Source organism: Vigna unguiculata, chromosome 10, assembly GCF_037176805.1.
Source record: "Vigna unguiculata cultivar grain cowpea cultivar isolate G323 ecotype 2 chromosome 10, ASM3717680v1, whole genome shotgun sequence".
Classification (NCBI taxonomy): Eukaryota; Viridiplantae; Streptophyta; class Magnoliopsida; order Fabales; family Fabaceae; genus Vigna; species Vigna unguiculata.
In genome coordinates, this window is record NC_140801.1 from 60381 (window position 1) to 74359 (window position 13979).

The 13979-nt window shown below is 34.0% G+C and overlaps 1 protein-coding gene across 2 annotated transcripts; it reads right to left on the reverse strand.

Annotated features, from left to right (window-relative positions):
* Positions 1–3583: 3583 nt before the first annotated feature.
* LOC114166352 (PKS-NRPS hybrid synthetase cheA-like) lies at positions 3584–12945 on the reverse strand. Of its 2 annotated transcripts, none has more exons than XM_028051070.2 (6): positions 12642–12945; positions 7114–7148; positions 5787–6982; positions 4521–5679; positions 4236–4435; positions 3584–4022 (listed from the first exon to the last, which is right to left on the reverse strand). In XM_028051070.2, the coding sequence occupies exons 2-5, from the start codon at positions 7123–7125 to the stop codon at positions 4268–4270; spliced, it is 2535 nt and encodes an 844-aa protein (XP_027906871.1). In that variant the 5' UTR covers positions 7126–7148; positions 12642–12945; the 3' UTR covers positions 3584–4022; positions 4236–4267. The 2 variants fall into 2 exon arrangements, with proteins under 2 accessions (XP_027906871.1, XP_027906868.1); XM_028051067.2 differs by having other exon boundaries at positions 7045–7148.
* Between the last annotated feature and the right edge of the window lie 1034 nt (positions 12946–13979).

Below are 13979 nucleotides of genomic sequence, written 5' to 3' on the forward strand. Positions count from 1 at the left end.
CTAGTTTTATCACATGGACTATAGGGTCCAGAAACCGTATAAATACATCTAGTATTTCAGAAAATACACACACTATCATACTCATTCTCTTTCACTCTAAAGATCAAATCTTTCTTAGTGACTTAAGCATCGAAGAGTGTGTTGCAGGTGAATCTTCCCATGTGCTTCAACCTTCAGAAGCATTTAATCAAGGTTTATCAAAGCCATCAAGATCTTGCCATATGTCCAAAGACTTGCCTCGAGTCCACGGTAAGAACAGGTTGCATAACATATCTTGAAGAAGAAGAATCAAGTTACTCCAAAAGTAACTCTAAAAGAGTTACACCTCATCCTTATCTTATATTTTCTCTTAATCTAAAGGTTAAAGATGAGTTACTTTTTAATTCATTAAATTATGAGAAAATAAAGACCAATGTGTTACGATCATATGAAGACACCAAATTACTAGGCAAAGTGGTAGACCTGAAGCTCACCAACAACAACAATGTTCTCTCCCTAACTTTGATTGCTAGTGGTAGGGGTTCCTTTTGGACAAATGGCGAATGGGGAAGTAAATAGGGGAAAAACCTAAGAGGAAAATGGAGAAACATACAAATGCAATGGATGGGGAAACAAGGTTAGTAAAAAACTTGATTATCATCTAAGTGAGGGAGGTCACGGAGAGAGTGAGATCTACGATTGGTGGATTTGGGCTAAGGAAGATGATGGAGGGAATGTTGACAACGAAGGTGCTCTGGAGTGACTAGGTTTCTAGAGTCTATAATATGCACCCATTTTGAGAAATAAAATTCCAAGCGGGAGAATAAAAAAGAGAGAGGGAATTAAATTTCATCAATCCAAAAAATAAGAGCGAATTGATTTAAAGTAAATTCGCAAAAAAAAAAGGTCTAGAAAAAGAAAAGGGAAAATGAAATCAAAACATTGATATTCATTAAAAGAATGACAATTACATATGCCACATTTTACATGTAAAGTATGGCAGTTCAAAATATGATAGTTAAAATCGTCATACTTTACACGAAAAATGTGGCAGCCTATGAAACCTAGACACGAACATGGATACGAACACGAATAAGGACACGACATGAACACGAATACAAGGATACGACTAAACTAAAAATATATAGGACACGGACACGTCGATATATACACACACATACACACACACACACACATACACACATACACATACATATATATATATATATATATATATATATATATAATAACTATATTTAAATAATATATAAATATATAAAATACATAAATTGATATGTAAATAATTATATTGAAAATAATTGTTATTTTTATTAGATTAATAATACATTAAATGGACAAAAAAATTTAAATAAACGTTGAATTATGATTCTCTTGAATTCTGATTCTCTGATTGGTGAATAGCATATATGTGGGATTAGTGCATAATCATAATATTAAATAATATAATAAATTATTAATCTAATAAAAAATTTAGAAACTTTCAACTTCTCTTTGTCTTCTTCTCACCTAAAGGACCTAGAAAATTAATTTATTAAAAGACATCAGAAGCTTCAATTTCTCTTTGTCTTATTCATGACTCAAACGACTTAGACAGAAAAACCAATAGCACCAAGTGTCACCTCTTCACCATCTCTGTCCAGTTAGGTCATCGTCGGCAACAACGATCGTTACCGGAGGCTTCACCGGTGCCTTCACAGTTTTTTTTTCTTTCAATACTCAGATCAAAACCACTGCGACTCCATACATGGTGTTAGCTTCAACATCTTCATGGGTCAGGTCGTGTCTTCTCTGGCGTGTCCCCTAGTAGGGTCGTGTCTAGCCCAATAAAACACGTCTGACGCGGTGTCACATGCGCATCATACACGTGTTCGTATCCGGTACGAGAGTCTGAAACGGAAGCACCATTTTTATGGCGTGTCAGAGTTTCCTAGGTGGCAGCTCTCCAACTATCATATTATGTTGAAAAAATTGGCAATTTTAAATAATTGTCGTATTAAAACCACCACAATTTACATGATTTTTTGTAATAAGACCAGTTTTTCTCAGAAAGTTTAGATGATTCAGCTTTGTGAGTGAAAGAGAGTAGTGGCCTTTGTGCCTTATTCTTCCTCAAATTCAAGGCCTTTATTCTTGGACATATGAGATCTAGTGCGACCTTGAGTGAAGAGGATTTCCCAAATATATAGGTATTTTGCAAGACACCTTCCTATAAGTTTTATTACATTTGGTGAGGCAGGGTATTTAGGGTCGTTGTAATGATAGTTCTTCTTAAACCAAGTTCAATGCATGGAGTTGTTATAGCATAGTACGTTCAAAGGAAGAGTAAGACCCCTATATTCTGGTGGACTGTAGGGGATCAGGTTAGTGATCATTGGGGCAACATTATCTTGTTCAACAGAGTTGCTTAGACCAACTTCATCATCATTTCTCCTGCTAATGCACCTTCACCTGTCCAACTGTTGTTTTCCTAGGTGAATCGCATTTTGTGCAAGGTTAAGCACAAAATATAGTTTGTTGTTCCAGTTGTTTCAAGTAGTTCACCGTCTAAATCAACACCAAAGTGTTCTAAAAATATATAGAACGGGAGAATTGTTGCAGCTTCAATGTCCAGCTGAAGAAGAGGACTAGATTTAGATTTAAAAACACTATAAGGTTACCTTTGACATTTCAATGTTTGATAAGGTGTAGGATGAAATTTAAAAATGAAATCCCTTTATAATAGTTATAGAAGATAAAAATTTGTTTACGAGACCGATTGCTTTCCTTCCCAAAAACTATTAGATCTTGAGTTTACTTTTTCTAAACATGTTTAAGGTGTTTTCTTCCTGCACCACTATTTTTACGAATTACATTCTCATATTAAGACATAAAAATACTAACACACCCTTCCCAGAAAATAAAATAAAATAAAACTAGTATATTTCAGAAAGTTTGTTTCAGAAAAATTGTTTGAAAAAGTTTATTCTAAAATAATATTACATATATTCCAGTAAACTCATTTAAGAAATTTTGTTCTGAAAAAAATTATTCTAAAATATATTTCAAGTTAAAAAAAATAGCTTGCTCTGGAATTTTTTATTTCAAAATTTCTGTTCAGAGAATCCCTTTCTAAATGTCGGAAAACTTGTTAACTTGTTTCAAAATATTTCCTGAATTGATTATCCTAAATCACTTTTGCAAAAATATAAAATGGTCATTTTGAAAAAAAAAAGGTGCAACTAAAAATGATAAGGGTACAGGAAGTAAACGTCCAATATTTACTAGGATTTTATAATTCCATTTTAGAACGCATTTTGGGCCTTTTTCTTTTGCCATTTCTCCCTCCCTCCTGTTCAACTTAATATAGCTCAAAGAGAAGACCTTGCATCAATGTGTTTTATACTGAATGCTAACAATTCGAACCACCACTTGGTGTCTCTCTAGGTTATAACACCACCATACCTTAATATGAATTAATACTTAAAAGTGATCCAATCAATGTCTAGCTGATAAAACTAGTCGGTCATCTCAACAAGGGTATTTCTGTCTGCAAATCATTTCTCTAACTCTACGAGCAGTAAGGAATAATGTTTGGTGCAAGTAGTTGCCAGCTGAAGTACGATGCAATTGGCTAAAATACAGTGCTAGATACAAGCACAGTATCATTGTAGAATCATCATAGAAAAAGTGCTAACTTTAAATAGTGTATTCCATTTCCCTTTGTACAAACAAAATAAAAGGCTTTAAAAAGTTGTTCCCAAGTTATAAAAATGGCCTACTTTTCTTCTACACTGTACTTCTGCAGGAGTTTTTACTTGTGCAGATTGGACAGCACTTGATGCTGTGGCATTCAATGCATGCTTTGTATTACGAGAAATTCTAGGATATCCTCAGAAATTTAAGGGCTTTCTTCTATACTGAAAAACTCTTCCTTAATTTGCCCAAACTCATTTAACATTGGTCCAAAAAACACATGTACCAAACCCTTATATTTCTAAAGATATCCTACCAACCCCCTCTTGTAATAACGAGTAGTCTGTGATCTGCACACCAGGAACAAAAATGTTTCCATGTGATGTCACTCTTACGCATGAAACAAGTTGTATAGACAGTAGAGATATTAATCAATGAGTTCTGGTCGGGGAAAAATAAATTATAAGACATTTCTTGTCGCAGGGATTACATTAAGTAAATAATGAAAGTTACACAGCATGAACCAAATTTCATAACACGAGAAGAAGGAAACGAAACCTAACCTGGAGGTTACTAGTGGCGAATTTGACGCTAATTAGTCCCCAATAACGTTTACACAATCATTTCTTTTTTGAGGAAACAATGACCTAAAATGTTCCATACGATTAACATATGAAGTTTCCCAAGAACGAGATTCAGCACTGCAGTATCTCGACCACTGCAAGGCAGTGGGAGGTAATGCAGACTCGGCCTTCAAAGCAACCTGTATGTGTTAGTCAAATAAAACAAAGTCAGCAACTTAAATTAAATTAAAGATTTAATTTCAAACCAAATTAATCAAATCATACCTGTACAAAGTGACAATCATGCACCAACCCAATAGCAATAAGTCGGTGCCTTGACTCAGATAGTGGTGGTCGTCCTCTAAGAGGGAAAAATGTCATGGACTCCCTCAAGGATAAAGCAACTAGAACCACATTGTATCTTGAGGCAATTACATAACCCATATCTGGTATGGTCATCCACTTTTTAGTAGATGTCTCCTTGTCAACATACAAAGATTGCCTCAGTTCAGCCACTCGATCATTGCTACCAAAGAGTTTGGTGTAAATATCTTGCCACTGTTGAAGCTCTCTAATCAAATCCTGACGAACTAAAGCCCATGATTCCTCACCCATACCAAGTTGAGCTGCAACAGCACGATAACCACAATTTGAATCTGCTTTCACATCGATAATTTCTTCAATAAATGGATGGATCTGAATCGGAAATTGGTCCATCATTGACAGAACTCTTCTTCGTTTAGAATCATGGACTAGTTGATGAGATGAAGGGCAAGATGAAGTGCCACTATGGGTAGGACGCATTGCGTCAACATGCTCCCGTTGTGAAATATCAGAATGAATTGATCTGTCTCTTTTTGACCCTGTCGCACCCTTTATTCTTACCACTGTGGGAGTTGGACACTTTGAAGTTGTATCAGGAAATGCTAGTTCATGCAATTTAGCCTTTAGAATTAATTTCCCAGCACAATCAAGTTCCTGAAATCTCTTGAGCAAAGCATCCAATTCAGGTTGCAACGATAACTCAAACTCCTCATCATTTATTCCTCGGTCAATAAAGTTTAACTTCTTCCAGTGAACGTGAATTGCCTCCAAGGGAATAGGATGACCCGTTGTATTGTACTTAGCAAGTTCACATGCACAAGGAAGACAATGTGTAGTTCTAACTATGCAACAACATTTAGAACTATCAGTACCAACATCCCTAACTCGGTCATACTCGTCAGCTATATGACTCAATGCACTCCTTGATACAAGTCCTTGCAGTTTGATGTATAATGGAGTATTATGCATATGATCCACTACATTTATGCTTTTCTCAAATGACGACTTAATCTCTGTGTGTTGCAAAGTAATCATGTCATTCATAGCATCCCAATAACTACACATATCTTCCTTGCTATCTTGAAGCAAATTCTTTAACTTACAATTTGTTTCCTCAACCCTGACAATTAAAACATAATAATATTAACATAGTTATAAATCAATAATTAGTATACTTTTAATGTATTTTTCATGATGAATTACTAAAATATAATTTTAGGCACATACCTATTCGTCGTTGTGTTACCCAAATGCATCACCTGATTTGTCCAGGAAGTGACAAACTTTTCCTTGTATGGAATCAGCCACATATTTTTCACATATTCACTAAAATTAGAAAAACCTGAGCAAACTTTTTCAAATAATGCCAGACGCTGCATATACTCCCTTTCATTAGAAGAATTCACAACAAAATCCCATGCATTCATCACCAAGTCCTGTTTCTCCTTTGGATGGATTATCGAGATGCATTTGGACTTCACGTTCTTGTTGATATGAAACCGACATAACAAATTAGAAGAGCTCGGAAAGACAACTTGCACTGCATTCATCAAAGAAATGTCTCTGTTAGTCACAATCACCTGAGGTATGTCTTCATCTTTAACAATCAATCCTCTTAACTTCTGTAGTGCCCAAGTGAAGTTGTCAGCTAGCTCAGACTCCACAAAAGCAAAAGCCACAGAGAACGTTAACTCAGTTGAAGTAACACCAACAATCTCAAGCAGTGGCAATGGATACCTAGTGGTTGTATAAATACTATCAATTATCAAGACAGTGTTGAAAGCACCCAGAAGTTTAATGGCATCTGGATGTGTCCAGAATATATCTCTGATAACATTGGAATCATCCACCTTTCTATACCAGTACACATACCGCTCACGTTCCAATAATTTCAGTAGGTATTGCATTTCTAAACCTTTTTGAGAGGATCGATAAGCATGTCGAGCATTGTAAATCTGCTTGATGGTAGTTACATTATCCATATTATAATCTTTCAATGTCAACAGTATATCTTTTGGCTTCATCATGTTCTTTGTCATATCATCAACCAAAGACTTCTCTTCAGCACTCAACCGGCCTGCATATGGATGACCCACCAATGTTTCCTCCAATTCATGATTGTGACAACCACACATTACCTTAATAGTCCATCCTTCAGCCTTTTTCAAAGCTTTTCCCCTTAGCCTGAAGGGACACTCACATTTTCTAGTATTATTTACCTTTTGGGATAATGCATTCTTGTATAGTCCTCTATACTTTCCACTTCTATCGCAACCCAAAATTACAAATGTCTTCCTTTGATTACGTCTTGTATTTCTTGTAGATTTTGTAGATGTCTCTGATCTCAAAATAATAAGGACAAATCCATTCTCTTTTGCAACATCTCGAGCCCAATTTAACATTGCATCTCGAGAAGGAAAAACCTGCAGATAGAAATAATTTAACAAGGCAATAACTTAACAAAAATAATTTATTGATCAGTTACCTCTGTAGTGTTAAATGCATCACTACAATCAACAGACTTATTTGTTGCCTCAACAATTTGCTTATTCACCTCGTTAGACATCTTAGCAACACGGTCTTCTTCCTCTGGCCACAAATAAAAATAAAATTAAAATGATAAAGCTGAAACATCTTAAAAAGTTACAGCAAAGTTGTCAAAAAATTTATATTAGAAAGTATTAACATAAAAAGAACAAGAAGATTTATGGTCTATTTAGAAACTAGCCCAGCCCATGCAGCTCATTATAAAAAAAAGGCCAATTTAGCATGCATACAAAACCATGAAAAGGGGAAGAGAGAAAGAATTTGATTCCACCTATACTAAAAAGAATAAGCAGATGACACTTAAACCAAACAAATTAATTTGTCCTAAAATAGAACTTGATTGAGATAGAAATTGTCTTGAGAAAGCAATGTCCTCTATGTAAAACTGATATATTTGTATCTATAAAGAAGTTTTAAAATGTGGAATTGAACTAGGAATCACAAAAGTCGTAACAAGATTCCTATGATTAATAATGCAATTGTAAAATATATGGAATCTGCCTGCATGCCAAATTTAACAAGATTGGAAATATCAGTTAAGAAATGTACCAACCAACAGAGGAAGAAACACAACTGGTTGAGAGAGAATGACAAGACAATTGAAAAGAGGGGACAAAGGAACATCACAACATATCAGAGACAGATAACATTTAAGAAAGAAAGCTTAGTTTATGTAAATATCAATAAGACAATTACATCCACAGCATTATATTTACTAACAAATTGTGCTGTCAAAAAGGAAGTCAAACCAGAATGTCAAAATTTACCGCTACTTAATGTGAGACGATGACAGTTTACACATTTAAACATAAATATAATAAGACAACAACTATACATTCACAAAATATAACAACTCGGTTTCCCTATCCCCAATCTTACACATAGAAAAACTAAATAAGTCAACATAAAGGAATTCAACAGTGACACTTCAACACACATCATGCAGAGAAACCTTTAAACTTAAGCAATTCATAGTCTGTGGAGTCCACCTCCAATACAGAAACTATGTTAGGCAATCTATTTAAGAAGCAATTTTGATTTGCTCCAAAAAGGTTTCCGCCATCATTACTATAGAATCTATAGACAGGAAATATTGTGTTTGGTACCTAATCCCAACTAAAATAATCACATTTCTCAGCATTTAAATATATTCTAGCCAGAACCATGAACTCACATTCCTAAGCCATGATCAAAATTAATCAGTTAGGAAGAGCTTATTTAAAGCCTATTTGAGCTAATCTTCAATTCTGTAAGTATAGGGAAAAACTTAAGAAAATAGCTTATGATATGTCCATAAGTTGTTCTAAACTTATTAAATAAGCTTTCTGGGATAATTAAGAAAAACAGCTTCTATCTTACGTGAAAATATTTCAAACTGATTTCTTCGATTATACAAAAAAGTAAAAAACTAAAATCCAAGTGCTTATTATGACTAGCTCATATTTAATAAGTGCTTAATTAAGTTATTTATCCAAGTCTGCCTTTAGTAACAGACATAACTATTCCGCTTTATATAGTACAACCTATGATCAGAAAACAATAATCATACTAACAAACAAGGTTATCAAACTCGCGGGTTGACTCGTACACCCGTACGAGTTTGCGAGTCATCGCATATAAACTCGTTTTTTTTCAAACTCGGAGTAAACTCGTTGACTCGTACAAGACTCACGAGTTCGAGAGCGAGTCACCGAGTTCGAAGAACGGGACGAAATGACACAAAAACATGTTGTTGGCTTTCAGATTTTAAGCCAAAACCAAAACCCCAATGCCCCAAATCAAAAATCCAAGCGAAAACAGAGATAGAAGCCCAACTCAAAAACCCTAATCGAAGAAGAAGAGAAGTTCGAACTTGAAAACGTTGACCTATTTCGACATCTCAACCCCAGTCATTCACGTCGCAGCTCCGATCGTCTCGCATGACAGCTCTGATCGCCTCGCGTGGCAGCTCCGTCAGGTCGCTGGTTCAATGATGTTGTTCCCTTCTTCTCGTTTCCCTTTTTTGAAGTAATGATAGGGGTGTCAAAACGGATCAGCCCAGCCCGTTTTGGCCCAGCCCGTTTTTGGCCCGCTTTGTATGGGCCGGGCCGGACTGGCCCGACATGGTGAAACCGGTTGCATTTCTGGGCCCAACCCGCGAGCTGGCAGGCTGGCCCACCAGCTTTTTTTCATATGTTTAATTTGTGGCCCAAAATCAGATTTTAATTTTTTTCATTTCAAATTTAGTTGACTGAATATTGTCCCAATGTTATATTACCAAAAGAAATTCTCCTTCAATGAAGAATACAACAACAATAGAAGCATTAATTATGGTCCATGTGTTTGGCAACATGTGCTGCAGAAGACTAGCAGCAGAGTTTTATTTTATACGGAGAGCACACATAATGGGTTATAAAAAGCTATGTACATGGACTATATGCAAAATCTATACATTACATTCTACAAGAATAAAAGCTTTCCCGTCTATTAGATTAGGTTCCCTATCTTTCTAAATGTCCTCCTTCCAAGTTCAACGGACATCATCAATATGATTGTTGCTTTAAACCCCTGAATGTCTAGCAATGGAACAACCAAAAATTTCATTTACATTACTCAGTATTAATACAATAGAAAAAATATTCTCGGATAAGAGGGAGAGAAAAAAGTGCAGTGGCCGAGGATAGCATATCCTCCACAGAAAATTAACTAACATGCAGTCTACTCACTAAGTAATGATATTAAGGAGGGTCACCATACATACTCTTATTCTTATATATGCATAGAGGGTTTTTTCATATTTGAATCATGATCAATTGGTCATCAAGGTGCAACTTTACTGCTGCACTAGGATAAATTCTCCATAGAAAAGAAAATACCCAATGAACAAACTGAAACAACATCAGTTGTGTAAAGCTCGCCAATGCCTCACATTCTTTCTATTTAGTTCTTTACTTGTTCTGAAGTAGCTGAAGCTGAAGAGAATGTTATTTCGAAGGTAAATGTTGGAACCGTTAGCTAGACAAAATGACATTCTTAGACACTAAATTTAAACCCCAGCATTTCAGTCTGATGGGAATCACAAAATGGGTCGTGGTGGTCGGAAATCACAAAATCAGAAATTTAGGGTTACGAAAATCAGGAATTTAGGTTACAAATCAGGAGAAAGGGAACCAGAACGCAAATTACGAACAAACCTGTCTTCGCGGTGGTCGTGGCGGTCGGAATCGTCCGCCAATCAAAGTTCGATGGTGGATGTCACGGTGGAGGAGAAGCGGGTATGGCCAGCGGCGACGTGGTGGCCAGCGTGTTTCTTGGTGGCCAGCGGCGACATGGGTGGAGGAGAAGCGAGTATGTGTATGGCACAGAGAAGAGAGTCGAGAAGAAGAGTCGCAATGAGGTGTCTGGGGTCTGGGTGCAGTGTGTGGAGGGAGGGATATTAAAAAAATTGTGCACGTCTTCTTTGTTTTAGTAAGTAATACGGGCCGCGGGCTGGCCCGTGACGGGCCAGCGGGCTTGACGGGCCGAACTGTCTCGGGTTGGCGGGTTGAATTTCTTGTCCCAACCCGTGCTTTTTTTATCGGGCTAGCGGGTCGGTCCATCGGATCCGGCCCATTTTGTCATTTCTAAGTAATGACATACGTATTTCCATTTGGGTTTTTTAATTACATATATAATATATTATATATCTTTCTTTGTTTTTTTATTTCATTTTTTTTCTCTGACTTTTGTTGTTGCTCTGTTATATATATATATATATATATATATATATATATATATATATATATATATATATATATATATATATATATATATATATATATATATATATATATATATATATATATATATATATTTGTTTTTTTATTTTATTTATGGTTTTCTAAAAATTAAATTATTTGATTTTTAATTGATTGAGAATGGTTTATAATGTTTGGAAGTGGGACTAGCACTACTTCAAATTCTTGTGATCCTAATGAAGAAGATGATGATGTTGGAGATGATATAAGTAGAGGATTGGGGTCAAAAAGTTGAAGTTATTTATGTTTTTTGATTCATATTAACTTATGTGTTTGCTGTAATTTGAACTTATATAACAATCATGTATGTTGAACTAAGTTATTTTACAATTATTGAACTATTGTTTACTATTTGCATTAATTGTGGTGATTAAATTCTGAATTGGTATGGTACTATATACAAATTTTCATATGAAGTAGGGGTTGAGTAGACTCTTACGAGTCTACGAGTCGAGTCTACGAAGCTCTCACGAGTCTACGTAGACTTCCGAGTTTGATAACCTTGCTAACAAAGCTACAACAAGGAAACATCGGTAAATGATTGATCACAAGTTCACAACTAATTTCTATTAGAGATCGTATATATGTGAAATTAAGAGTGTTTTTTACAACTATATTTCCTTCCTGTAAGACTTAAATATAGCAAAAGACATCAGGCATACTAGATTGAGTTGAAATAAGTTCTTTCTCGCTCCCTTCCTCTTCCTTTTCTTTCTTTTCAATAGTTATCGAGAAAAAAAGAGATTAAGATGTCCAGGTCAACGTGTGGTCTATTCTGTTAATTCGTACTTGTATGACTTTACAGTGTATACTTAATTTTTTACTCAATCTGTTTTTCAATTAAGTGGCAAAAAATGGTTATGGCAGGCTAAGGCCGAAACAACATGTATTGATAGCGGTGCCATGTACTACTGGCCAGATATCATCACCAGTTAACAGTAATTAACTAAAGCTAGTGATATTAATTACATATACTGGATCAGAGGGACAGCTAGAAAATATTGAGATCTTATTTAGGGGCTGTCTTCATAAAAATGAAAGAGAGGGGGAGTAGTCTTTGGTTCCGAAAGGACCTCTTAAAGGACAAAACAGAAAAGCCATTGTTAGTGAACAACCCACCTGGAGTTGTTGCCCTGCTTTTGTTATGTCACCTTAAGTGATTCAGCTTTCCCTCCCCAACATTTCACCCTCTATACTCCTACAGGTAATATAATTTTTTGTTCCAGCTAGTTAGATTGTAGCTTCATATATTCCATTGTGATACCAACCCCAGGTTGTGTGGCATCTTAATTATGAAATCCCTCTCTTTTCATTCTCTGTTTCAGCAGAACCCCATTTTAGGGTTAGTTTGCTTCCATCATTATTTTAATGTTAAGTTCAATTAAACATGTTTTGGATCATTCACTCTTTCCCTTTTGTTTCTCTCTCCGGTACTTACAACCAACGCATCACCTCTAACCTCGCAACAAAAATTCATAAACAAAGCCCCAAAACAAGGCCACAAGTGTCCTATCCCAACACCAAATTATGTCATTGACATGCATATATATACCCTCTTTTTATACCCTAAAAACTCACATATTCACATATATATAGGAAGAACCTAAACCAATAAACGCACAATAAAGGTGCAATTACAATACCAAATCATATTACTGTAAATCTCAGAACCCAAACCAATACCAATTCCAAAAACAAAAGTGCACGAAAATAAACAAATTTCTTACAATTTTATAATGTACGATTTTTAAAATCTCACCTTTAGGACAATCACAACACTGTCTTTGACCTTCACAGGAGAAGCATTAGCGCCACCACTGCTCGACCTCCTCACCAGCGGGTTTAAGCTTCTCAAATTTCTAGTTGAAGATTCGTCCTTCACATTCCGCAACTCGGATTTGGGAGTTTTCCTAAGGTTTGAGACAGTAATCACAAATTCCACTCGATTTACTCGAGAAATGGGAAAGAAAGACGGAGAAAGAGGGGAACAAATTTTAAGGCTTCAGTATGAGAAAGTGGGAAAGTGTGTTTATGGCAAAATTGATTTTAGGGTTTCGTTTTGTATGAGTAAGGGTGGATTCGAGGATAACATATTGCTTGAATTTTGTTAATATTTTATGATAACAACATATATTAAAATTATAATAATAAAATAAAAATAAACAGATTAAATAATTTTACTATAAATATTTTATGTTTATTTAATTTTTTAACATAAAAAGTTATTTTAGTTTAAAAAAATATTTATTTTGAAAAATGTTAAAATAAAAGATATGCTTAAATTAAAAAAAATCAAATAATTATTTTAATTTAAAGAAATTATTATTTATTAAAGAATAAATATAAAAAACAAATGGTGAAAATAATAATATAGATTTCCAATATTGATATAACTAAATTTTTATGATTAATCAACAAATTTATTTATATTATTGTGCATGTGTGTTATTTTTTAATGATAACAATAAATTTATTATTATAATAACAAAATAAATTAAATAATTTTATTTAAAACTTTGTTTTATGTATATGATTTTTTTTTATTATAAATTGTTATTTTAGTTTAAAAGAATAGTTGAATTTTAAAGAAAAATAGTTAAATCGAAATGATAATTCAATTATAAAAAATTAGCCACTTAAAGAAAGAAATGATAAAATAATATTTTGATTTAAAAAATTACTTATAAAATTGGAAACAAATTGTTAAGAAAAACAAAATCCTCTCTATATAAAAAATAATATAATACTCTATATAATATAGATATTAATATTATTAATTTTTTTATTGATAAGATATAAATTTATTTATATTTTATTATTAATATAATTATTATTGTTGACAAAATGAGAAGATTCGTGTCGTAAAATTTTGATGACAACTACTGCAACTTTAAGCAAATATTGAAAAATTATTTTGTTATTGTTTAAAATCTTGTTTTTTGTAATTAGTATTTAGAAGTTAGTTTAGAAATTAACATGACAATAATTTGTATTTAATTACTCTAGGAAGATTTTTTGTTTTTCACAAAAACGCGTTGTGATTATCACTTATGATAATTGATTGTTATAAGTATTTTTCAATTTTTAGATAATAGCT

Coding starts and splice junctions, on each gene's coding strand:
- LOC114166352 (XM_028051067.2), bottom strand. CDS start 7,125: ATGTCTAACGAGGTGAATAAGCAAATTGTTGAGGCAACAAATAAGTCT. Junction 6,983..7,044: donor ATGCATTTAACACTACAGAG/GTAACTGATCAA, acceptor TTCTATCTGCAG/GTTTTTCCTTCTCGAGATGC. Junction 4,436..4,520: donor ATGATTGTCACTTTGTACAG/GTATGATTTGAT, acceptor TAACACATACAG/GTTGCTTTGAAGGCCGAGTC.